We start from the raw sequence: 25,113 nt of genomic DNA, 5'->3' as shown, positions 1-25,113 counted from the left end.
ATTATTATCTTAAGTAGCCATGACTTCTAATATAAACTTTTCTGCAGCAGACTAGGTATGGTGGCTCATGCCTGTAATCCCAGCACTTTGGGAGGCTGAGGTGGGCAGATTACATGAGGCCAGGAGTTTGAGCCCAGCCTGGCCAACGTGGCGAAACCCTGTGTCTACTAAAAATACGAAAATTAGCCAGACGTAGTGGTACATGTCTGTAATCCCAGCTACTCAGAAGACTGAGGCACAAGAATCACTTGAACCCGGGAGGCGGAGGCTGTAGTGAGCCACAATCACGCCACTGCACTCCAGCCTGGGTGACAAAGCAAGACTCTGTCTAAAAACAGAAAAACAAAAAAACAAAAACTTTGCTGCAACAGACTTGCTATAAAATGTTTTTAATGTATGCCAATGATTTTAAAATGTCATATGCAGCTACGTAGTTTTCAAACCTAAGTGTCCTTCACTGGATAGTAAAGTCCATATCTGTTGGAAATTACCATGAAATATTATGTCTTTAGTTATTTTTAAAATAAAATCATGGGCCGGGCACGGTGGTTCACGCCTGTAATCCCAGCACTTTGGGAGGCCGAGGTGGGTGGATCACGAGGCCAGGAGATCAAGACCATCCTGGCTAACACGGTGAAACCCCGTCTCCACTAAAAATACAAAAAATTAGCCGGGTGTGGTGGCGGGCGCCTGTAGTCCCAGCTACTCGGGAGGCTGAGGCAGGAGAATGGTGTGAACCTGGGAGCTTGTAGTGAGCTGAGATCGTGCCACTGCACTCCATCCTGGGCGACAGAGCAAGGCTCCATCTCAAAAAATAAAAAATAAAAATAAATAAAATTACTTATCAGTTGTGTTACTAGTCTTTTTGCGGACATCACAGAAAGCACTCCAAAAAATATATCTTAAGAGGAGCATTGGACCTAGACAAGTAATTTGCCATTTATACTTATTTTAACTAACTTTTGAGATAAACTGATCAATCATAAAAATCCTAGCAGCAAAGAAAAATCCTAGGAGTAAAGTTTTTCTTTAAAGGAACAATTGGTTGTCTTCCTTCTTTAAAAATTTAAGTGCATATTGATTCTGTTTTATTTGATTATCCAGGTAAGCAGTGGAATTTAAGGTTACAGTCTCCGAATAAGATAGGAATGATGTATATTAAATTGCAAAACAGAGATGGGTATAATTTCGTAATACATTTTTGAAAACTGGCAGTGGGTAAAAAATTCAAACTTTAACATCACCTGAAAAAAGAAAATGGCTCACTAATCAACCCCAGACTTTGACATTTTTAGTTTTGACATTGTGGACCTTGAGCACATTATACCTTAAAGTTCCTTAAAGTACTGTCTTTCAAAGAAAGAAACCAGGTGTCATTTCTTTTTCTGTAGCGCATACCTCTCAGCACAGGATCCTAGATTTTTTGTGTGTTTAGTATATAAATCATTCACCATATGTTGCTACTTCTGAAGGATACCATAAATTTGATTATCTGTATTAAGACTTTCACACACAAAAAGGGACATGAAGTGTTTAAATTTATGTATCACTTTTTTAAAAGTTCCTTTTAATCCTTTGGTGTTGATGATAACATAGTTTTTAGGGTCCTTTTACATGGTTTATATCCTATAATCACAATGTTTTTAGGTAGGGCTGGCATTGTATATATGAGAAAACTTAACAAAACGAAGAGACTTGCCTACAGTAACTTTGCTCATACATAGCAGATTTGGACTCTAGATTCTGATTCTTTTGTCTTCTAAGTTCACTACACCACAGTTTTCCAGGCATTGCTATTCCAAACAGTGAATTCATTCTCAGAGTGTAAATATGGGCACATTAGAGATTGATTAATTGAACATATTAAGAATTTGTAAGTATAGTAGATCTGTTAATACCTAGATAAATATTTGAGAACAGTGTCTTTATCTTAGTTATAACCAGAGATACAATTATAATTTAAAATTTTTTCTTGGGTGGTTTCACTTGGGTTATAATTTTAACTATTTTATCCTGGACTAACAATTTATCAGTTAGCTTTTCAAAGTTTTTTTTCCTTTGAAGCATTATTGTTACTTTCTCACATCTCTCTGTTGCTCATTTGAAACTCACACATATTTGTCTTGGGTCAGGTAAAGAGATGTGGAATAAATCATATTGCCATTTTCCAGATTCAGATCTCAAGGCATATTTATTCATTGGTGTTTCCAGTAGGTTTTGGTAATGGGCATTTTCTGACTTTGTCTCCTAATGTGCATCTGTGGCTCTTACTTGATTTTGACATAATTTCCTTTCATTACATCCAGAAACATTTGTTCTTGACAATGTTTATGTACAAATGCATGGATTAAATTAAATACCTTGTGATAATATTGTTTACCTGAGGTTTAGCCAACCATTTAATAAGTTATTAATCCATATGAGTCAACACTAGAATATAACTTGAATTATAAAAATCAGACATTACTTGATTACCACATTTTTCTATCAGAATTGTTTCTTCTGGGCTACTATATTAAAGTTTCAGTTACAATTTATGCTCTTATAGTAGTACTGTCTGGTTTAACAACTGTTCCCTGTTGGTATTTTTCCAATCTGATGATCTTTATTTCCTTTCAGTTATACCATGTGTCTCATACCTCTGGGTTTATCTGACCTGTTTTTTTTTTTTTTTAATGTTTGTCAAATAGTCTGAGATATCATCAGTACTGTATCCTTAGCTGGATGCATTTGACAAGATTGGTGTGAAATTTTGCAGAAACCCTAACTTTTGATCCTGATGCATTCTTGATACTACCATTTCTAATTGGGGCAGATGGTGAAGCATAAAGGAATAATTCTGAGAATGATTGATGTGTAAAGGTGTTTGAACTTATCAGCTTAGGCCCCAGACTGCGTTATCTTCTAGAAACTGTCTTTTTATATAATGAATGACATTAAAGTCTATACTTTTTTCTCTGAAGCGTTATATGAATTCAAAAGGGCAGCGTTGGGGCCTTAAGTGAGAAATGATTCTCATTTATGTGTGCTTTGTATGAAGTTTTTATTCTCTCTTGAAATCTAATGGCTAGCCCTTCAGTGCAACTCAGAAAGAAAAAAAAATCTGATGGCAATATTTGCTCAGCACTAAAAGAATGATATATCAGAAAAAGTAAAGGTAGTCAACATGCAGCAGGTCTGCTTGAAGGTAGCAGAGCTTAGTATCAACCAAAATATTTAACCTTGAAAAATTATTTCCAAGCATTGAAGATAGTAATTATGAATATTTTGATACACAAAATGCAACTTTTAACTTACTCCATTATCTCTACTTAGTGTGCTGGCAGTATAACATGGCAACATACATTGGTTTTAACATAAGAGTATAGTGGGAATCCAGCAGGAACAGAGCAGACAAAAGGAAGACTTTTTTTTCAGGGGGTAATTTAGTTTGACTCTCATTGATGATATATAACGGGCTTATTTTAGTATTTCTGACCCAGCATATCGAGTGGAATCTTTTATGATCTACAATAAGGCTTAGTGATGATGTTATATTTGCATTTTACCCTGGGATTGTAGAAACCCAGTTTTAGCAGATTTGTAACTATGATGATACCTACCTGTGAATTTTTGTAATTATTGAAGTGACCAGTCCACAGTTATGCAACTAATAAAAGATAAAGCTTCAATTAGGAGTAGTCTTTCTCATTAGAAGTAACGGCTTTGTCAAACATCTGGTTCAAAAAGACCTCTTGTTCAAAAGTTGTAGTGGTGGAGAACATTACATTGATGGTATTCTGCAGTTATTTTTTTACCCCCCAAAAAGATTACATCCAGTTTGAGTGCCTAGTACCCAATCTTTGCATCTAGCATTGCTTGGCGTAGTCATCAGGCTTGACTTGAACAGCACAGCAAAGCCAATAAATTGTAAGTACTCTGAATAGCTGTAATATTTTTGTCCTAGTTGTTGAATGTTGGATCACGAAGATCTCAACCTGGCCAAAGAAGAGAACCCAGAAAGATCATCACAGTTTCTGTAAAAGAAGATGTACACCTGAAAAAGGCAGAAAATGCCTGGAAGCCGAGCCAAAAACGAGACAGCCAAGCCGATGATCCCGAAAACATTAAAACCCAGGTGAGAACAAAGGCATATCCTAACATTCTGTTGAAATTATATTGATTTTGTTTTAACTTATTTTGCTTTGCTAATGTTTCTAATCAGTTTAAGACTTTTTATAACATTTTCCTATTAAAAGAATTATTCTAAAAGCCATTATGGATGCCAGGTAACCTACTGTTTTCTCTTGAAATTGCTTCCTGTGTATTTTTTCAGAATAGTTATGCGGTCTAGAGGGTTCATGTGTCATAGACTTATGTAATTCAGGCTTAAGTTAATATTCGCTTTTCTTTAAAATGCATTTTTAGATTTTCAGTGATTGAGTCTCTTTATCCTGTTTATCCTAATTATTACATTGCTTTATGTTCCTTATCAGGCCTTCATTGCCAATAAGCTAGAATTTAGAAACTCATCTTGTTTTGAAGCCTTTTGGAATAAAATTTAATTCTTTGAATCTTTTTATGCATGTCCTGCCCTCAGAACTATGAGGATAAATTGAATGGATTTATTTTATTGACAGAAAATTAATTTTTATGTATCAGATTATATAAAGCCTTTATTTATCTTTTGCTTTATACACAATGTCAATTCCTATCCCCAGGTTACCTCTGCGACTTAAGATGTTTTTGCTTCTAGGCACCAAAACTGGAGTCTCTTAAAATTCACACTTGTACCAGAGCCAGGCATCACAGATCACGTACTAACTTTTCAGCATCTGAATTCCTTATATATCTTTTCTCTCAACATGAACAGTTAAGTGTAGCAGTTCAGAGTTCCAGCTCTGGAGGCAGAGTCCTGACTCTGTTAGGCAGGTTCTTAATCTCAACTATAAAATGAAGTTACAAACATTGAGTGCCTCATAGGGCCAGTGTTAAGATTAAATGAAATAAATATAAACCATTTGGCATGGTTCCTGGAGCTTAGTTAAGTGCTCAGTATGATGATGTCCCTGAGATCAGAGATGTGCCTTAGATATCTTTTTGATTCAGTACCATCACATAATCTCAGAGAGCAGGGGATCCCCAACCCCTAGTACCAGTCAGTGGCCTGTTGGGAATGGGGCCACACAGCAGGAGGTAAGTGGTGGCAAAAGAGCATTACCACCTGAGCTCTGCCTCCTGTCAGATCAGTGGCAGCCCTAGATTCTCATAGGAGTGGAACCCTATTGTGAACTGTACATGCAAGCAATCTAGGTTACATGCTCCTTATGAGAATCTAACTAATACCTGATGATCTGAGGTGGAACAATTTTATCCCAAAAACCACTTTCCTCTTCCCCCCTCAACCCCACCCCCTACCCTGGTCTGTGGAAAAATTATCTTCCACAAAACCAGTTCCTAGTGCCAAAAGGTTGAGGACCACTGTTAGAGAGAGTAAATTCTCAGTAAATAATTGTTCAGTAAATAAGCAAACCCACAGAGTAGTTAATACAAAACAAAGATGAAGATGAAGCAATCCATCAACTGGCCATGCTGTCAAACTGTAATTGGCGGCTTGCTTTAGTTTATCTCTGTAGTGATTATCCCCAAACATTTGCCACAGGGTTCCTAAGGACACCCTTCTTCACATTGCTGAGATCAATTCTCTCCATTTCTCTCCATTTCAACATATCTCAACCTTTTTTGGAAAAACAAAAACAAAAACAAAAACAAAAACCTTCTTTGTCCCTCTCTCCAATCTCCCTGAGAAATGCTTAATGATAATGGGCCTAAATGGCCTATAAAGATAGTTAAAACTTCCTACTGGATCTTCATCACTGACAGTGAAGATGTATTTAAGGCACTTGGATTAATGCCATACTTTATTAAATTCTTACTGTACCTATAATGAGGAAATAGATGTTATGCTTTTTTTTCATGAGGAAACTAAAGCTTCAAAAGTTGTCAAGCGTCATGAAAGATACTAAATAGTCTAGTTGTTATAACTCGTAATCTGCTTCTGTTTATAACAGAGTTCTCTCCATTATTGTCTTATTTCAGAAACAGAATAATTGTCTTGATATGAGGCAGCATTAATTAATAGGTTTTCTTTAGTAAGTAGATACAACAAATCAAATGGAGAATTATTAAAATTCCTTTACATAGCCAGTACAACCTTCTTTTTTGTTGACACTTTCTTTTAAATATGGACTTGCCTTGTTGCCTTCCCTTATGTTCCTACTACTATATTAAATCAGCATTATGAACGACCGCTGTTGATGACCTTAATCTCATCTTCTTGAAGCATTTCTAGGATATCATTGCCTCAGGACATGTCTTGGCTTCTACCCCTAGGATTCCCTGCATTCTCTTTCTTCTTTCTCCTCTATTACATCATTTCTACTGATGCTGCCTGGGTCATCTACCTGAAACACTGATTTTTGTCTTTCCATTCAAGCTCTTTAACCTAGCATTCAATATGCCATTTTCACTCACAACCAGTGAAAACTGGTCTTCTGATATTTCCAGCTTGTTCTCTCAATTAGCAAGCTAGAAAATCCTCGTTAACAATTCCTTCCTGAAGTGTTTTCTCCTTCATAAAATATCTACTTTATTTTTTTTCTTCCCTTTAGCCAGCTCTTTCTGTCCTTTATTATCTGGCCCAATTCTCATTTCCTTCTTTTTTTTTTTCTTTTAAGATGGAGTCTCGCTCTTGCTCTGTCACCCAGCCTGGAGTGCAGTGGTGCAATCTTGGCTCACTGCAGCCTCCGCCTCCCAGGTTCAAGCGATTCTTCTGCCTCAACCTCCCAAGTAGTTGGTATTACAGGCGTGCCCACCATGCCTGGCTAACTTTTAATATTTTTAGTAGAGACCAGGTTTCACCGTGTTAGCCAGGATGGTCTCTATCTCCTGAACTCGTGATCTGCCCTCCTCGGCCTCCCAAAGTGCGGGGATTACGAGCGTGAGCCACCACCTCCGGCCCTCATTTCCTTCTAAAGGCATTCCTCGACTAATCCAGTTCCTCTGACCTCATGTACCTAAACTATTCCCCTTTCTGGTCTCTAATCAACCCTAGTACTTGCTTTATCACTTCGTTTTTAAATGTATTGTCCCTGCAACTAGATTTTGATTCTGTGGAAGGCAATAACTGTGTTTTGTGCTTCATTTGTACCTAACACAGAATTTACTGTACATCAACTAGATATTTAGTTATAGTGAAATGATTTTTTTTTTTTGAGACAGGGTTTCACTCTGTCACCAAGGCTAAAGTGCAGTGGCACTGTCACAGCTCACTGTAGCCTTGACCTGCTGGGCTCAAGCGATCCTCCCTCCTTACCCTCTCAAGTATCTGGGACTACAGGCATGTGCCACCATGCCTGGCTGATTTTTTTGTAGAGACCAGGTCTCATTCTGTTGTCCAGGCTGGTCTTGAACTCCTGGGCTCAAGCAGTCCTTCCGCTTTAGCCTCCCAATTGCTGGGATTCCAGATATGAACTACCATGCCCAGGCTTTTTTTTTCTTTTTTTTTGAAAGAGGGTCTTAATCTATTGCCCAGGCTGGAGTGCAGTGGCACAATGATGGCTTGCTGAAGCTTCAACCTCCTGGGCTCCCACCTCAGCCTTCCAAGTAGCTGGGACTATAGGCATGGACCACCATACCTGGCTAATTTGTTAAAAATTTTTATTTTATTTTTATTTTTTTTGTGACGGAGTCTCGCTGTGTTGCCCAGGCTGGAGTACAGTGACGTGATCTCAGCTCACTGCAACCTCCGCCTCCTGGGTTCAAGCGATTCTCCCGCGTTCAAGCGATTCTCCTGCCTCAGCCTCCTGAATAGTTGGGACTACAGGCATGCCCCACCACGCCCAGCTAATTTTTTTGTATTTTTAATAGAGACGGGGTTTCACCACGTTGACCAGGCTACTCTGGAACTCCTGGCCTCAAGTGATCTGCCCTCCGTGGCCTCCCAAAGTGCTGGGATTACAGGTGTGAGCCACTGCTCCTGGCCTAAAAATTTTTTAGAGGCAGTGTTGCCCAAACTCCTGGCCTCCTGCAGTCCTCCTGCCTTGGCCTCCAAAAGCGTTGGGATTACAGACATGAGCTCCTGTAGCTTATCCAAGAAATGATTGTGTGTGTGTGTGTGTGTGTGTGTGCGTGTGTGTGTAATTTTTTTTTTTGGAGACAGGGTCTCACTGTTAACCCATGCTGGAGTGCAGAGGCATGATCTCAGCTCACTGAAGCCTTGACCTCCCAGGCTCAAGCGATCCTCCTGCCTCAGCCCCACAAGTAGCTAGGACTACAGGTGCTTACTACACACCCACCTAATTTTTGTATTTTTTGTAGTGATGGGGTTTCGCCGTGTTGCCCAGGCTGGTCTCGAAATCCCTGAGCTCAAGCAATCTGCCCTCCTCTGCCTTCCAAAGAGCTGGGATTATAGGCATGAGCCACTGCACCCGGCCTCATTTCATTCTTTTAACAGTGTCTTTCGCAGAGCACTTGTTTTTATATTTATTTTATTTTATTTTATTTTATTTTATTTATTTATTTATTTTTTTTTTTTTGAGACAGAGTCTCGCTCTGTCGCCCAGGCTGGAGTGCAGTGGCGCAATCTCAGCTCACTGCAAGCTCCGCCTCCCGGGTTCACGCCATTCTCCTGCCTCAGCCTCTCCGTGTAGCTGGGACTACAGGCGCCCGCCACCACGCCCGGCTAATTTTTTTTTTTGTATCTTTAGTAGAGTCGGGGTTTCACCGTGGTCTCGATCTCCTGACCTCGTGATCCGCCTGCCTCGGCCTCCCAAAGTGCTGGGATTACAAGCGTGAGCCACCGCGCCCGGCCTATATTTATTTTATTTTATTTATTTATTTATTTATTTTTTTTTTTTGAGACAGAGTCTCACTTTGTTGCCCAGGCTGGAGTGCAGTGGCGCAATCACAGCTCACTGTAACCTCAGCCTCCCCTGGCTCAGACAATCCTCCCTCCTAAACATCCCAAGTAGCTGGGACTATAGGTGCGTGCCACCATGCTCAGCTAATTTTTGTATATTTTGTAGGGACAGGGTTTTGCCATGTTGCCCAGGCTGGTCTTGAACTCCTGGGCTCAAACAGTCCACCCACCCCAGCCTCTTAAAGTGCTGGGATTATAGGCATGAGCCACCATACCCAGCCTGTTTTTAATTTTGATAATATTGAATTAATCAACCTTTTCATTCATGATTGTGCTTTTGCTGTCAAGTCTAAGAAATATTTGCATAAACCCAAGGAAACAACACTTTTCTACTATGTTGTCTTTTAGAAATTTATAGTTTTAGGTTTCACATTTAGTTTTGTGATCCAGTTTTTGTTGAGTTTTGTACAAGGTGCAAGATAATAGGTCGGGGTTCTTTTTCTCCCCTTTTTTGTGGATGTCCAGTTGTTCCAGCACCATTTGTTGAAAAGATCATCCTTTCTCCATTGAAATGTCTTGGCATCTTTGTTGAAAATCAGTTCATCATATATGTGTGCATCTATTTCTAGACTCTACATTCTTCTTCATCTAGCTATGTGTCTGTCCTCTGGCCAACACCACTCTGTCTTTATATAGAAAGTTTTGAAATCTGGTTGTGTGAATTCAGTTCTCCAACTTTTTGTTTTTCTTCAAAATTATTTAGGCTCTTCTAGGGTTTTGTGTGTGTGTGTGTGTGTGTGTGTGTGTGTGTGTGTGTCTTTTCATATAAATTGTAGAATCAGCACCTTGTTTTCTACCCAGAACAAAAACAAAAGGCCCTATTAGGATTTGGATTGTGATATATCTGTAGATCACTTTGGGGAAAACTGACATCTTAACAATAATGAATCTTCTAATGCAAGAACATGATATATATCTTCATTTATTTAAGCCCTCTTTGATTTCCTTCATCAATGATTTATAGTTTTCATATTTTTTTCCATCTTTTTTGCTTTGAGACAGAGTCTCACTCTGTTGCCCAAGCTGCAGTGCAGCAGTGCGATCTCAGCTCACTGCAACTGCCACCTCCCAGGTTCAAGTGTTTCTTCTGCCTCAGCCTCCCGAGTAGCTGGGATTACAGGCATGCACCACCACACCCAGCTAATTTTTCTGTTTTTAGTAGAGATGGGGTTTTGCCATGTTGGCCAGGCTGGTCTCGAACCTCTGGCCTCAAGTGATCCACCCAACCTCGGTCTCCCAAGTTGGGATTAAAGGTGTGAGCCACCACGCCTGACCTTTTGCTAGTTTTTTGGCTAAATATTTTATAGATTTTGGTGCTGCTGTAAATGGTACTTAAAAAAATTAATTTCTGGTTATTTGTTGCTAATATATAGAAAAGCAGTTGATGTTTGCATTTTGACATTGTATCCTACAATTGCTAGACTGACTTATTCTGGTCTTTTTGCAGATTCCTTATGATTGTCTATGTAGACAATTATATCTTCTCTGCATAGAGTTTTATTTCTTCCTTTACAATCTACATACCCTTTATTGCTTTTTCTTTGCTTTATTTCATTGATTAGGACCTCTGGTATGATATTGAACGGGAATGGTGAGAAGAAACATTTTTTGCATTATTCTCAATCTTGGGGGCAAAAATCATTTTGCCTTTCACCATTAAGTGGAGTTGTATAAATCCTTTTACTAGTCTAGGAAGATCTCTTCTATTCCTTTTTTTTTTTTTTTTTAGAGTTTTTACAACATTATTTTAAAAGACTCCTGCCTAGTGTTTCATACCATTATTTATATTATACCATAATTTAGACAAATTTCTATTTTTTTACATCAAAGTTATTTTCTGTAATGGGTTATGATGGAAATTAGTGTGGCTAAAGTATTTTTACATATCTCTAAATATAAATACATTTCTAAAAGTATAATTACTGGTTCAAAAGTTACATACACAGTTTTAAAGCTTTTGATACACATTGTCAAATTGCCCTTAGAAATGTTAACAGATAATGCTCCCACCAGCTAAGTGTGTGTATACCTGTTTCTAGAATTCTCAGCAGTGAAAAGAAGGTAATTTTTGACTATTTGTTAAAATAGATTAGTTTAATTATTTCTGTGACTAGTTCACAGTCCTTGTTAATAATTTGAGAAGTTGAACTTACATATTATTTTAAAAATTAATTGTTACAGAAAGCACCTTATTGTCACAGTTACTCTAATGCTCTTTTCTTTTTTGTGGCCCTTCTAGGAGCTTTTTAGAAAAGTTCGAAGTATCTTAAATAAATTGACACCACAGATGTTCAATCAGCTGATGAAGCAAGTGTCAGGACTTACTGTTGATACAGAGGAGCGGCTGAAAGGAGTTATTGACCTGGTCTTTGAGAAGGCTATTGATGAACCCAGTTTCTCTGTGGCTTACGCAAACATGTGTCGATGTCTAGTAACGGTAAGAAGAGAGGAAGGAGTAAAACCAGAAATCTTCAAGAGGTATATTCTCCCCTCACTACACATTCTTCCCAGAAGTGTTATTGGGGCAACATAAAGGGGAGAATATATTTTTAGTGTTTATTGATAAAATATCCTCATTATTAAAGACAATCTTGCTTTAGTAAAACGTATACTCCCCTCTGGAGGGGATATGAAGTCTGGACTGAAATGGGCATGAGATGGGCCCATTCAACATAAGAAAGATAGAGTCAGGTTTAAATTAGTAATGTACAATTATCGTCATGGGCAACAAATTTTTCCCATGTGTCTCTTATGGAAAGCAAGCAAATGCATGCTTTCACATTTAATTAAGTTTGAAATTTAAAAACACGTTGATTCTAATTCTAATCTCTGTGAAAATGAAAGGATAGTTGTTCTGTAGTCAAAAAAGTTTCAAAGCTGATAATTTCGTGTCATAGAAACTGTTAGGTTTCTCTCTGTTTACATTGTCTGAAGCCATTTAATCTCCACAGCCTGTCAAATCTAGGGCAAGACAGACAGGGAGACCAAAGAGCTTCTGGTTAGTGTTCATTGTCCTCTATTCCACGGTCATAAACTGCCATGTATCATCTGTTTTCTCTTCCTGTTATTGTTACCAAGGTACTTGTGTCAGAAATGTCTGTCCTTTAACATTTGGATTTTTTCTTAATTATTACAACTCGTTGTCGTGCCTTGCTGCTTAGAAACAAGCTATGAAAATGCAAAATTCTTTCATTCTACCAATATTTTTGACTACCTATGTCAAAGGTAGGTAAGTCTTTTGGGGTTTGGAAAAGTCACATCTTCTGTCTTAAAGGAATTCAAAATCCATTTTGAAAATAAGTATTTCCAAGAAAAAATTACTTAAAAGGTATTTTGTAATGTAGCAGTATCTTGATGCCTGAATGGATGGTTAGACTGAAAAATAAGTTGGAAGAAAAAGAAAACACTATGTTGGTGGGAGAGTCACAAAACTTTTATAAAGCAAATAGAGCTTGAGTTGGACCTGAGATAATGGGGAATACACATTTGGAGAAGAAAGAACATATTCCAAGCAGGCTCAAGTCTGAAGCAGTAAGTGTGGCTTTGGAGTCACAGCTCTAGGTTTAAAGTTTAAAATTAAATTCCAGGCTGGGCAAGGTGGCTTACGCCTGTAATTCAGCACTCTGGGAGGCTGAGGTGGGCGGATCACCTGAGGTCAGGAGTTTGAGACCAGCCTGGGCAACATGGCAAAACTTCGTCTCTACTAAAAATACAAAAATTAGCTGGGTGTGGTAACAAAAATTAGCCAGGCATGGTAGCGTGCACCTGTAAGCCCAGCTACTTGAGAGGCTGAGGCAGGAGAATCACTTGAACTTAGGAGGCTGAGGTTGCAGTGAGCAGAGATTGCACCACTACACTCCAGCCTGGGCGACAAGAGTGAGACTCTGTCTCAAAATAAAATAAAATTGAGATAAGTGAAGATAGTTTCTACTCTGCCACTTCCTAACTTTATGACCTTAGAATAGTTACTGATCTCTTTAAGCCCCTGTTTTTAATCCATAAAATGAGATTAATTCATACCATTTATAATATTATAAGGATACAATTAATTAAAATAAATGAGATTATAAAATTTCTAGCCCAGTGTTTGGCCTGTAGTAAGCTCTAAATAAAATGAAACTATATTAGACCTTTTAGGTCCAATTTGTGAAGGTTTTGAATGTTAGCTATAGAATGAGGGTGATTATTATAATAAAAATAGTCTATTCAGCACCTACTAAGTTGCAATATGGATAGAGGCTTTATATATACATATTATTTTTAATGGTTATTCTAATCCTGAAAGGTCAATGTTATTAGCCCCACTTTATTGAACCAAAAGCTGAGCTTGAAAAGGAAAAATAACTTGCTCAGGATGATGTAACTAGTAAGTGGCATTGCTAGAATCCAAATCAGGGATTATTTAACTCAATCACTTGCCATAGTGCCTCCTGATGTGCCATAGTTACGTGGAAGCAAACTAATTCTCCATTTCTGGGCTCTCATTTTCATTGTGGTAGCCATGACATCCATTACTCATTAAAATTAGGACTAGATCCCAGATCCTCTGGATCACACCTTAATGCTCTTTCCCAGTTTTGAATTTAATCAGATAGGCAGTTAAGTGGTGTTTAGGTAGTTTAATGGAGGAGTGATATTGATGAAAATGGCCTTCGAAAATCTGGCAGTAAGTACAAATTGGATTGGAATAGGAAGAAATTATAGACAAGCCAACCACTTATGAGACTTTTGAAAACTTTATTTGATTGTTTTATTTATTTATTTTGCTTGAGACAAGGTCTTTTGCTCTGTTGCCCAGGCTGGAGTCCAGTAGCGTGATCATAGCTCATTGAAGCTTCAAACTCCTGGGCTCAAGCAGTCCTCCTCCTTGACTATAGGCACACACCACCACCAGGCCTGGCTATTTTTTTATTTTTAGTAGAGATGAGGTCTTACTATTTGCCCAGATTGGTCTCAAAAACTCCTAGGCTCAAGTGCTTTTCCCGCCTTGGCCTCCCAAAGTACAGGGATTACAGGCAGGAGCCACCTCCTGGCCTCCTGGATTATTTTAAATTATAAGATAACAACCTATTTGAACAAGTCAAATGGTATAGTTACTACAGTTATTACTCTCTGCTTGCAGCCCCAGCCAGTTAATCTTCCTTCCCTATCAGATAGTCACTGTGAATGGTTTTGATGTAATCATCTACAGTTTTCTTCATATTTATAAAATCATATGAAAATATGAGTATGTATAAAGAGGGTTTTTTTTTGGTTTTGCTTTCATTGAATTATATAAATTATTTTTCAGTTTGCTTTTTTTTTTACTTAATATATGTTTTGGGCAGCCCTCTAGGTCATTACAGATAGATTTTACTCATACTTTTATACTAATTGCATAATATTTCATAATATGCATATACCATAACTTATTCAACCATCTGTCTTCTCTCTCTCTCCCCCTCCCTACCTCTCCTCTCTCTCTCTCTCTTTCTCTCTCTCTTTCATGTTCATTTATCCTTGTATTCTGGAGCCTGCCTCCCTCCCTCCTTTTCTTTTTTTTTTTTTTCCTGTGACAGGATCTCACTCTATATCCCAGGCTGGAGTACAGTGGTGTGATCACAGCTCACTGCAGCTTCAAACTCCTGGGTCCAAGCAATCCTCTCATCTCTGCCTCCCAAGTAGTTGGAACTACAGGCACATGCTCGGCTAATTTTTGTATTTTTTTATACATGTAGGGTTTTGGGGTTTCACCATGTTGACCAGGCTGATCTGGAATTCCTGAGCTCAAGTGATCCGCTTGCCTCAGCCTTCCAAAGTATTGGAACCATAGACGTGAGCCACCATGCCTGGCCTCTTTCTTCTTTTCCTTCCCCTTCCCTTTCCTTTTTGTCTTGCTCTGTCACCCAGGCTAGAGTGCAGTGGCAGGATCTGGGCTTACTGCACCCTCAACCTTCTGAGCTCACATGATCCTCCCACCTCAGCCTCCTGAGTAGCTGGGACCATAAACATACACCACCATGTCCAGTTAATCTTTAAATTTTTTATAGAGACAGAATCTCAATATGTTGCCCAGACTGGTCTTAAACTCCTGGGCTCAAGCAATCCTCCTGCCTCCTTCCCAGAGTGCTGGGACCTGACTTTTATTTCTTTAGTGTATGTTTTTAACCTTTTAAACTTTTTTATTGAAATATGACTAATATATGTGCTTTCTGGGTTGAAATTCTTCATTTGTTGCATTTGCCAAATTTAATGATGTAAATGCTGTCCTCGGGACTTTGTAATCTACTGAAAGTTTGACAAGGCTCACAAAATTACTGTTAAACCGTTGTCTGTCATAAACCAATATGAACCAGCTTCAACACACCAATGCAACATGCTTACAGAAAGGTATACAAATCACTACTGTACAGCTCAATGTATATCAGTGAAGTGAATACACCTTAGACCCTTTTCAGTACTCTTTAGTCTTTTTTAAAGATAACTAGGACCAGGTGCAGTGGCTCATGCCTACAATGTCAACACTTTGGAAAGCTGAGGCAGGAGGATTGCTTGAGCCTAGGAGTTTGAGGCCAGACTGGGCAACATAATGAGACTCTGACTCTACAAATAAAAAATTAAAAAATGAGCCAGGCATGATAGTAGTCCCACCTGTAGTCCCAGCTACTAGGGAGGCTCAGGTGGGAGGATACCTTGAGTCCAGGAGGTCACGGCTGCAGTGGACCATGATAATACTATGGTACTTACTCCAGCCTGGTAACAGAGTGAGACCTAGTCTCAGGGAAAGCAAAAAAGGTAACCACTGTCCTGACTTCTAACACTGTAGTTGATTACTTTTGAGGGATTGAGAGACTGAAATAAAATGGTAACAGTGAGCATAGAATCATAGAATCCTACTACACACGTCAAACATTATAGGATTATTAAATATCTAAATTTGAAAAGCTAACCTTTTATAAGAAAATCAAGGAGGCTATTTTCATGAACTTTTGAGTAGGGAAAGATTTCTTTAGCAAAATTCAAAACATGAAGGATAAAGGTATAAGATTTGACTGTTAAAATTTACAATCTTTGATGCAGCAAAAGATACTATAAATAAATACAAAGATAAAATCACAACCTAGGAGTATCTGTTTGGAGTGCATTAACTGACAGAATATTAGAATCCAGAATTAAGGAAGAAAAAGAAGCAAATCAGTAGGAAAAAAACAGCCTAATAAAAATATGGGCAGTTCATAGAAATGAAAATCCATTGGTTGATAAACTTTAGAAAAGATAGTCAGTGACGGCACTTCTCAAAATAAGACATTTACGCGGCCAACAAATACATGAAAAAAGGTTCAACATCACTGATCATCGGAGAAATGCAAATAAAAACCACAGTGAGATACCATCTCATGCCAGTCAGAATGGCGATTATTAAAAAGGAAACAATAGATGCTAGCAAGGCTGAGGAGAAACAGAATCGCTTTTACACTGTTGGTGGGAATGTAAATTAGTTCAACAGTATGACGATTCCTCAAGGATCTAGAACCAGAAGTACCATTTGACCCAACAATCCCATTACTAGGTATATAACCAAAAGAATATAAATCATTCTACTATAAAGACACGTGCACACGTGTGTTTATTGCAGCACTATTTACAATAGCAAAGACATGAAACCAACCCAAATGCCCATCAATGATAGGCTGGATAAAGAAAATGTGGTACATGTACACCATGGAATACTATGCAGCCATAAAAAGAAATGAGATCATGTCCTTTTCAGGGACATGGATGAAGCTGGAAGCCATCATCCTCAGCAAAGTAACACTGGAACAGAAAACTAAGCACTGCATGTTCTCACTCATAAGTGGGAGTTTCACATTGAGAACACATGGACACAGAGAGGGGAACAACACACACCAGGGCCTGTTGCGGGGTGGGGGTTGAGGGGAGGGAACTTAAAGGACGGGTCAGTAGGTACAGCAAACGACCATGGCACATGTATACCTATGTAACAAACCTGCACATCCTGCACATGTATCTTGCGTTTTTTTGTTTTTTTGTTTTTTTGTTTTTTTTAAGGAAAAAAAAAGACATTCAGTGTTATTCATTATTAGGGAAGTGATAAACTAAGAAAAGATAAATCATAGTTCTGTAAAATTCACCCCCACTAGATTGAAAAAAAAATCCCATTTTAAATGTTTTTAAAGATGAATACAACCATTTATGAGGGCAATTGGGCAATAATGTTGAAGATGTTCATGTACTATGCAATAACACGAAATTGCTAAATGTACCAGATATTTACAAACATGAGGCAACAAGAACTCTCGCATACTGATTGCAACAGCCACTTTGGAAATTGTTTAGCATTATATACTAAAGCTGAAGTTTTTCTGCCATAACTGGCATTTCAATTCTTAGGTATATACACAACCAATAAACATACATATCTCATATGCTAGGAAATATATACAAAAATGTTGTAGCATTTTTTATACAGGAAAAAAAACATGAAAAAATGCCTGTTAATAGTAGAATGGATAAATTGTAGCATGTTTATACAAGGACAGTGAACCTGAAGTACAACTACATGGGCATGGATTCTCACAAGAGTAAGTTTGAGTAAAAGAAGGCAGACCCAAAAAGATACTACATGATTTGTTATTTAATGTTCAAAAATGAAACAAAAACTATTGGTGTTTGGGGATACCTGTCTATAGTGTTAGAGGTTGCATGTTTTCTTTGTGAAACAAAAGCAAGGCCGGGCGCAGTGGCTCACGGCTGTAATCTCAGCACTTTGCAAGGCCAGGGCAGGCGGATTACCTGAGGTCAGGAGTTCAAGGCCAGCCTGGCCAACATGGTGAAACCCTGTCTGTACTAAAAATACAAAAATTAGCTGGTCATGGTGGCGCATGCCTGTAATCCCAGCTACTTGGGAGGCTGAGGCAGGAGAATTGCTTGAGGCAGGGAGGTGGAGGTTGCAGTGAGCCTAGATCATGCCACCGCACTCCAGCCTGGCCGACAGAGTGAGGCTCTGTCTCAAAAAAAAAAAAAAAAAGCAAGAAAGTTATTATAAAAGTCTAGGAAGCTTTTGTATAACTTTGGAGACAGACGGGTTGTGGATGTGCTTTGGAAGTAAATTTAAGAGGAGCTTCTGAGAAGCTTTCAGTGTTCTCTATCTTGACCTGGTTACCATACCTGGTGGTATTTATGGAGTTTGCTTTTTCATAATTTATTGAGCTGAACCTTAAAAAGTTTTTGAAACAAAAACAAGCAATAGAGTGAAAAGCTTAAAAACCACTATAGGCTTTTAAGTTTTACTGTAATATTTAGTTTCTTAAAAACTGAAAAAGTGGCCAGCTGTGGTGGCTCATGCCAATAATCCCAGTTGGGGAGGTCGAGATGGAAGGATCACTTGAGCCTAGGAGTTGGAGACCAGCCTGGGCAACACAGTGAGACCCTGTCTCAAAAAAAAAAAAAAAAAGTGAAAAAGCTGGGTGTGGCGGCATGCACCTGTAGTCCCAGCTACTCCAAAGGCTGAGGCAAGAGGATCACTTGAGCCCAGGAGTTCAAGGATGCAGTGAGCTATGATGGCACTATTGCACTCTAGCCTGGGTGACAGAACAAGACCCTGTCTCTAATATATGTGTATACACACACACACAACACACACTGATTTTTTTTTAAGTAAAAGATCTAAAACAAATATGGCAAAATGGTAAGATTTGACACATTTGGACAATGGATACCTGAGTGTGTGCTATATTATTTTGTAGTGTTAGAAAAGAAATGAATTAGCTGGGCATGGTGGCGCATGCCTATCACCCCAGCTACTTGGGAGGCTGAGGCACGAGAATCACTTGAACCCAGGAGGTGGAGGTTGTGGTAAGCCAAGATTGCACCACTGCACTCCAGTCTGGGTGACAGAGCGAGACCCTGTCTCAAAAAAAAAAGAGAGAGAAAAGAAAAGAAATGGAGTCTACCCATTGCTTTTTCAAGATGACATGCCCACGGGCCAGTGTTGCCCAAAAGTGAAATGCCCAAAATTGAGCTGTTAGTATGTGTTTCAGCAGTGCTGGCATAAAGCAGATTTGTTTCCTTTAAGCCCCTGTTTACTATGCTAATGTTTCCTGTGAAATCAGACAGGAAAGATCTACTGTATACAACATTTTCCAAACCTCTAGACCACAGGCATTTAAAAGAATTCCCTTAAGGTAATTATTAGCTTGAAAAATAATACCTCCCAACAGAATCAAAGAAACTGAAGACAGTGAATAAAAAAATTGAACTAGTATCTGGGAGTCTGGTCTCAACCAGGGACATTCCCTCCCACCCCACTTCAGGACATTTGGCAGTGTCTGGAGGCCTTCTTGGTTATTGGTATGGCATCTTAGTGGGTATGGGGTGAGGATGCTGCTGAGCTTTCTATAGTGCTTGTTTGTTAATTTTTTCATGAAGTCTTAAAGGGTAGGCCTTTAAGAAAGATTCTTTTAGATTTATAGAGGAAATTGATGTAATGGATTCAGCTTTCCCTCGTTACTCTGTAGTACCGTATACACACACATACAGATACATATGTACATATCCATCCATATATGCAGCTGCCTGTGTCCACCAAGCTCTACTAAGGCATACCATACAAGGCTTGAGGGAATCATAAGAGATGGTCATCTCCGCCTCTGGAGTATTTTACTGCTTCTGCTAGTTCAACTAGAAATGACTGAAGAGGTCTGTGAGACTCCCTTCGTGAATAATAAAGCATTTAACTAGAATTTAGCACTTCTTTTTGGAGGAGGACATCTGAATTAAGTGGCAGATGGGGAAGAGTGGACAAGAGAAATGTTGTCCTGTATCTAAATCTGTACTTAAGTACAATTTTAAATTGGGTTATTGAAACTTTAAATTGCTGTGCCTTTGTCTTAATTATAATTGAAATGAGAATCCTCATCTCAGAACCCCTCTAGAATATAAACTCCAAGAAAAGGGACTTTTTCTGTTTTGTTCACTGCTGAATTCCCAGTGCCTAGAATGATTCTTGGCAGGTAATAGTTGTGAGTAGGTAAATGCCTGAATGAAAGAATAACCAACTTGAAAGAGTTTCTTTTATGCCCTGAGAATGTAGTTTTGTTACTTTTTATCTGTGCTGTGGGAGACATACATACCTCAGCTACAAAGAATGGCACTAAAGGCAGATTTTTAAGCATTCTGTATACTGTTAGGCCAGATACAGAGCTTGTAGTATTGCCACTTTAAGTGTTTAAAAGCAAAACATGAGGAGAATGACAGGACTGAGAATAGGAAGAGACACTGAGAGAAAAAGAGAGGCAGTTAAATCCCGTAAAAAATAAAGCCCGGAATTGCAGACATGACAAGTCAGCCTTGGGCAACAGTGAGTGACCAGTCAACTGGAGGAGGAGGGATTTGTAACTGTCCTGATGGAAGATTTTATAATGTGTTGAAGAAAAAAATGATCAGAGATGACTTACACTTTCATAACTGACCACTGCCTTTTGAATCTTGTGCATATCCTTTAACACTATACCTCTTCAGGTATATCTAACAGAGATCCATTTTGATAGATGTGTTCATAGTATGTAGAGTATTATGTACAGTTTTGGCAGGTTAAATTGCCTAAGGTCATGATATAACCACTGATAGAAAATAGTATGTCACCATGGACCTGAGAGTTATGTTGGCTTATTAAACAATTTTTTTAAATTGCCGTTTTGCTATTTACTTTGCTTTTTTTTTTTTTTTGAGACGGAGTCTCGCTCTTTCACCCAGGCTGGAGGGCAGTGGTGCAATCTCGGCTCACTGTAAGCTTTGCCTCCCAGATTCAAGCGATTCTCCTGCCTCAGCCTCCCGAGTAGCTGGGACTACAGGCGCCCGCCACCACGCCCAGCTAACTTTTTGTATTTTTAGTAGAGATGGAGTTTCACCGTGTTAGCCAGGATGGTCTCGATCTCCTGACCTCGTGATCCACCTGCCTCGGCCTCCCGGAGTGGTGGGATTACAGGCGTGAGCCTCTGCACCCGGCCTATTTACTTCATATTTAAGAGCAAACTGTCCTTGGCCAGGAATAGTGACACATGCCTATAATCCCAGCTACTCAGGAGACAGGTAGGAGGATCACTTGAGCCCCGAAGTTTGAGACCAGCCTTGGCAACATAGGGAGACAGTGTCTCCAAAAAAAAAAAAAAATTTAAACTAAACTATCCTCTAGAAACCAGAGTATTAGAGTTAGCACAGAGATGCCATTTGCTTACATTATCCTATTAATTACAAATACTTTACTTCAGACTAGCACATGATTTGGGGGCAAAACTACTACTGGGCCATGGGTTACCATTAACATCTTTATGTTCTGAGACAGCATTGAAAATCCTGAACATGCTAAGCGAAGGCCAGGACTTATCATTCCATTTTCATTTGTGTTTGATTACCATAATTACCACACTGCTGACAACCCTTGATGATTCTCTAGAATTTGATCCTTTTGGGGATAAGCATGTCCACCCTCAATACTAACAAATATGTCAGCAGTATAGGCCCTGTTGCTTGAAGAAAGTTACTACCTGATGCTGACAACATTCATATCTAAGATTGCTGAGTGATCTGTATGTGGATGGGTTTCTTTACACTAATGCCACATTGTTAGTTTACTACTATGTAAAAATAAAAAGGTAGGTGCTTTCTAGTGAATTCAGCTTATCAAGCAGCCTTAACTAAAACATTCTCACCAACTCCCTTGCTCCCTAAGAAAAAGAAACCCATCCCGAACAACCCATTTAAACACACACATTTTAGTGTTGATCATGGACTGTTAAGTGAAAATTGCAGTTGTCTAAATAGATCCTTTTCTCACTGTCACATACCTTTCATTCTTGCTATTATCCATGATCATATTTGCATGCATCTGCCTTGTCCACTGTTGTGTCTCTGAAAAATCATAGTTTGAAGCCCTGACTCGTACTATAATTATATTAGGAGATGGGTGGGGGTTGGTAACTAGGTTTAGTTGAGGTCGTGAGGGTGGAGCCCACACAATGGGATTAGTGCCTTTGGAAGAGGAAACACCTGAGCTGTTTCCCAGTCATGTAAGGATACAGTGAGAAGTCAGCCATTTACGAGCCAGGAAGAGGGTCCTCACCAAGAACTTAATCTGCCAGTACCTTGATTTTGGACTTCTCAGCTTTCAGAACTAAGAGAAATAAATTTCCATTGTTTAAGCCACCCACTCTATGGTATTTTGTTATAGCAGCCCAAGCAGATTAAGATATCCACTCTTCATGTTCTGTTCCAACTAACCAATCTCAGTGGGTCTCCTGACCACCCAGTGTCCAGCAGACAACAAGTGCTCACTTACAGCCCTATCAAATTTACCATCTCCTAAGGACAAAAAAAAAAAAAAGAAAGAAAATCACCGTGAATCACTATTCTCAGAGGATGTGTTCTCACCAGCCCCTTTCCATATTTCCACAGTCCTGTCAACCATCCCCAGAGGGTATTAACATCATGTTCCAAAACAAGTCTTCAAGGAGCTGTATAGCTAGGTATTCATTCATTCAGAGATACATTTTTGTAAATCTGTAGTCATTCTGCTGGTTATTCAGTTTTAATACTTCCACGTGAATATATCTGAAAAGTTTATGCATGATTACATGTTCTTTATGCCCCAATTCATGTGAAATTCCTCTTGACCATCATTTTGGGATAGCAGACTTTTGTTTCTCTTGCATTTTGTGATTCTCTCTTTATTGCTTAGTGAGCTAACTTTGCTTCATCCTTTCTTTGATAGCTATGTTATTACAATATAGGTTACTCTTAATGTTTAATTATAGGCCTGTCAAATGAAGTGTTTAATATAGCCATACTAGTTGTTTATTGGGCCCTTACTGTGTGTCAGCCACTATTTGCTTTTCCTTAGATACCTCATTTGATCCTCCCAATAACACTTCCTAAGAGATAGGTATAATACCTCACCCCATTTTTGAAATAGAGGTTTGGTGAAACTGAGTAACTTGGCCAAAGTCACATGGCAGAGCTGAGATTGTGACTATGTCCAGAGCTCCCTTTTCAACAGCTATTTTATCATGTTCCTTAATCTACAATCATTTTGGAATATCTCATTCTGCAGGTTTAGGGACTGAGGTTCAGTGAGGTAACTTGCTCAAATTTACATAGTAGATTAAAGAGCTGGGATTCAGTTTCTGATTTTATGACTCATACTCCAGCATTCTTTCAATTTCAGTTACAGCTTACTTATCTGTGGCTTATTAAAGTGCTTCCATGCGGAATGCTCAAGCTGCCCTCTCAGATGGACATAGAGGCTGTGCCTCCCTTGTTTTAGATGACAAAACTGAAACTTGGATTAAAAGAATTGCCTTTGTTTATATAGCAAGTAAGCAAAACTTTTGATCCTTAACCCAGCTTTTCTAAAATAGTCTTCCCTGCACTTCTCACCTTATGGCAGTGGCTTAGGTTTTCATATTGTTTGTTGTCCTCATTTCTCTCTTTTCTACATGGTAAATCTGTAACGTAGGAAACATATCTTTAGAGATAATAGATTGTGGGCCGGACTATTATTTTCTTGTCAGTCAGTTATACACTTAATGTCAGTACAGATGATGGAAGTAAATATGCCAAGATGCGGGCTAGGATTTTGTGGCTGGTTTAACTTATGTTCCTATAAAGCAGCAAATTGGATATAACTGCTGATTTTTAGAACCTTTAGTTCTAAAATCTAATGTCATGTTGGTGCTCTTGTATGCCAACCTGCTTTTGAATATATTTCTTTGTTCTCTTTTGTATTTCTTAGTCCATTATTGTGTATTCTGGGTCTTATATAAGAGAAGATAGAATCAACTTTTGGCTTTTGCTTTGGAAAACTCTTGCTTTCATGTAGCATTTCTTTTCTTGAAGGCTGACTTGTGTGACTTTAGGGTAGGCCTGTCTGTGAAATGATCTATAGTTGCTTGCATTTATGTAGCCTAAATTTGGAGTTAAGGATACAGTAGCCTTTTCTCTAGTTGTCTAAAAAATTATCTGAAGATGTTCCCCTCTTCCTAAGATAATGTCTCCTGCTGAAAGGAAATATGCAGTGTAACACATGGTTGATTATAACCGGACCTGTTAAATGATCTTTCATACATCGTAGGGAATACATTGGAGAGTGTGCCATCAGTTCTAGTGCAAATACTCTAGCATCATCATCGTCAGTTCTCAGGAAGTTTCTCTAGCCATCCAGCCTTGATCAACAGCTGACCAAGTTCATTCTGGTTGATAACATTAATTATTTTGTGAGTATGAATGCAGTGTACCCAGTTTTCACAAAGATCTTCCATTATACCTAGGGCAGAGACCATGCATGCATTTCAGAACTTTGGGAGCCACTTTGTGATCCCAGAAAGACCGTTGTATCATATTATGAAATAGCTGTTCAAAATGGTGTTCAGAGGGATGTCGTCTATAAATTAGAATATTTTAGTAGAATTCATGCTGTAGTCTACTGTCTTTATATTCTAAATATGTTCATAAGAATGTCTCTGTGTTTGGTTACAAGTAACCTTGAGCTATTACAACTATTAGAAAAAAATTATTGGATTTGGATGGAAACCTTGTAAGGATCTTGCTTCCAAACTTTTGGAGAACTAGTATATTCTCATGGCACATAAGCAATAAGCAGTAAACATACTATATTTATAGTCAAGGTAAGTACTAACATTATGACATTCCCCAATGAAAAGATATCTCAAAAATCCCCCAATATCCCAACTTCTGTATAAATACAATAAGGATCTCACCTACAACAGTTTTGCGATAGCCAGCAAATTCTCCCTTGTCTTATGTCATTTTTGTGTGTCTTATTAAACCAAAATACTTACTACAACGGTACTTCTTAAAAAAAGAAGTAATAACTCTACACAGTTTTTTTTTTTTTTTTTAAATAAGGTCTAGGTAAGTTCAGGGTTATAGTTGCAATGATATGACAAGGATTTCCATGTCAGCTAGAAGCATGGCTAAAAAAGAGTACATTTATATGAGAGGAATGTGTGTCTTTTCTAAATAAAATTTAAGACTTATTACTGTTGAATCATGAAATGCCTGAAGCTATATTGTTTGCCTCTTGTAGAATGCTTACTTGTGGTTCAATCAGCATTATTTCATACAATAAAGCAAACAGA

The 25,113-nt window shown here is 38.5% G+C and overlaps 1 protein-coding gene across 24 annotated transcripts in view; it reads left to right on the top strand.

Moving 5' to 3' along the window:
• Positions 1 to 25,113, top strand: part of EIF4G3 (eukaryotic translation initiation factor 4 gamma 3) — a 352,454-nt gene that overhangs the window by 272,812 nt on the left and 54,529 nt on the right. For all 24 annotated transcript variants that reach the window (XM_030805828.1, XM_030805829.1, XM_030805822.1 and 21 more), the window contains 2 exons: positions 3,947 to 4,117; positions 11,199 to 11,396. In XM_030805828.1, coding sequence (XP_030661688.1) covers positions 3,947 to 4,117; positions 11,199 to 11,396 — 369 coding nt within the window. The remainder of the gene's footprint in view (positions 1 to 3,946; positions 4,118 to 11,198; positions 11,397 to 25,113) is intronic.

Source organism: Nomascus leucogenys, chromosome 24, assembly GCF_006542625.1.
Source record: "Nomascus leucogenys isolate Asia chromosome 24, Asia_NLE_v1, whole genome shotgun sequence".
Taxonomy (NCBI): domain Eukaryota; kingdom Metazoa; phylum Chordata; class Mammalia; order Primates; family Hylobatidae; genus Nomascus; species Nomascus leucogenys.
The sequence above is the reverse complement of the archived record's forward strand: the minus strand, read 5'-3'. Positions and strand labels throughout refer to the sequence as shown.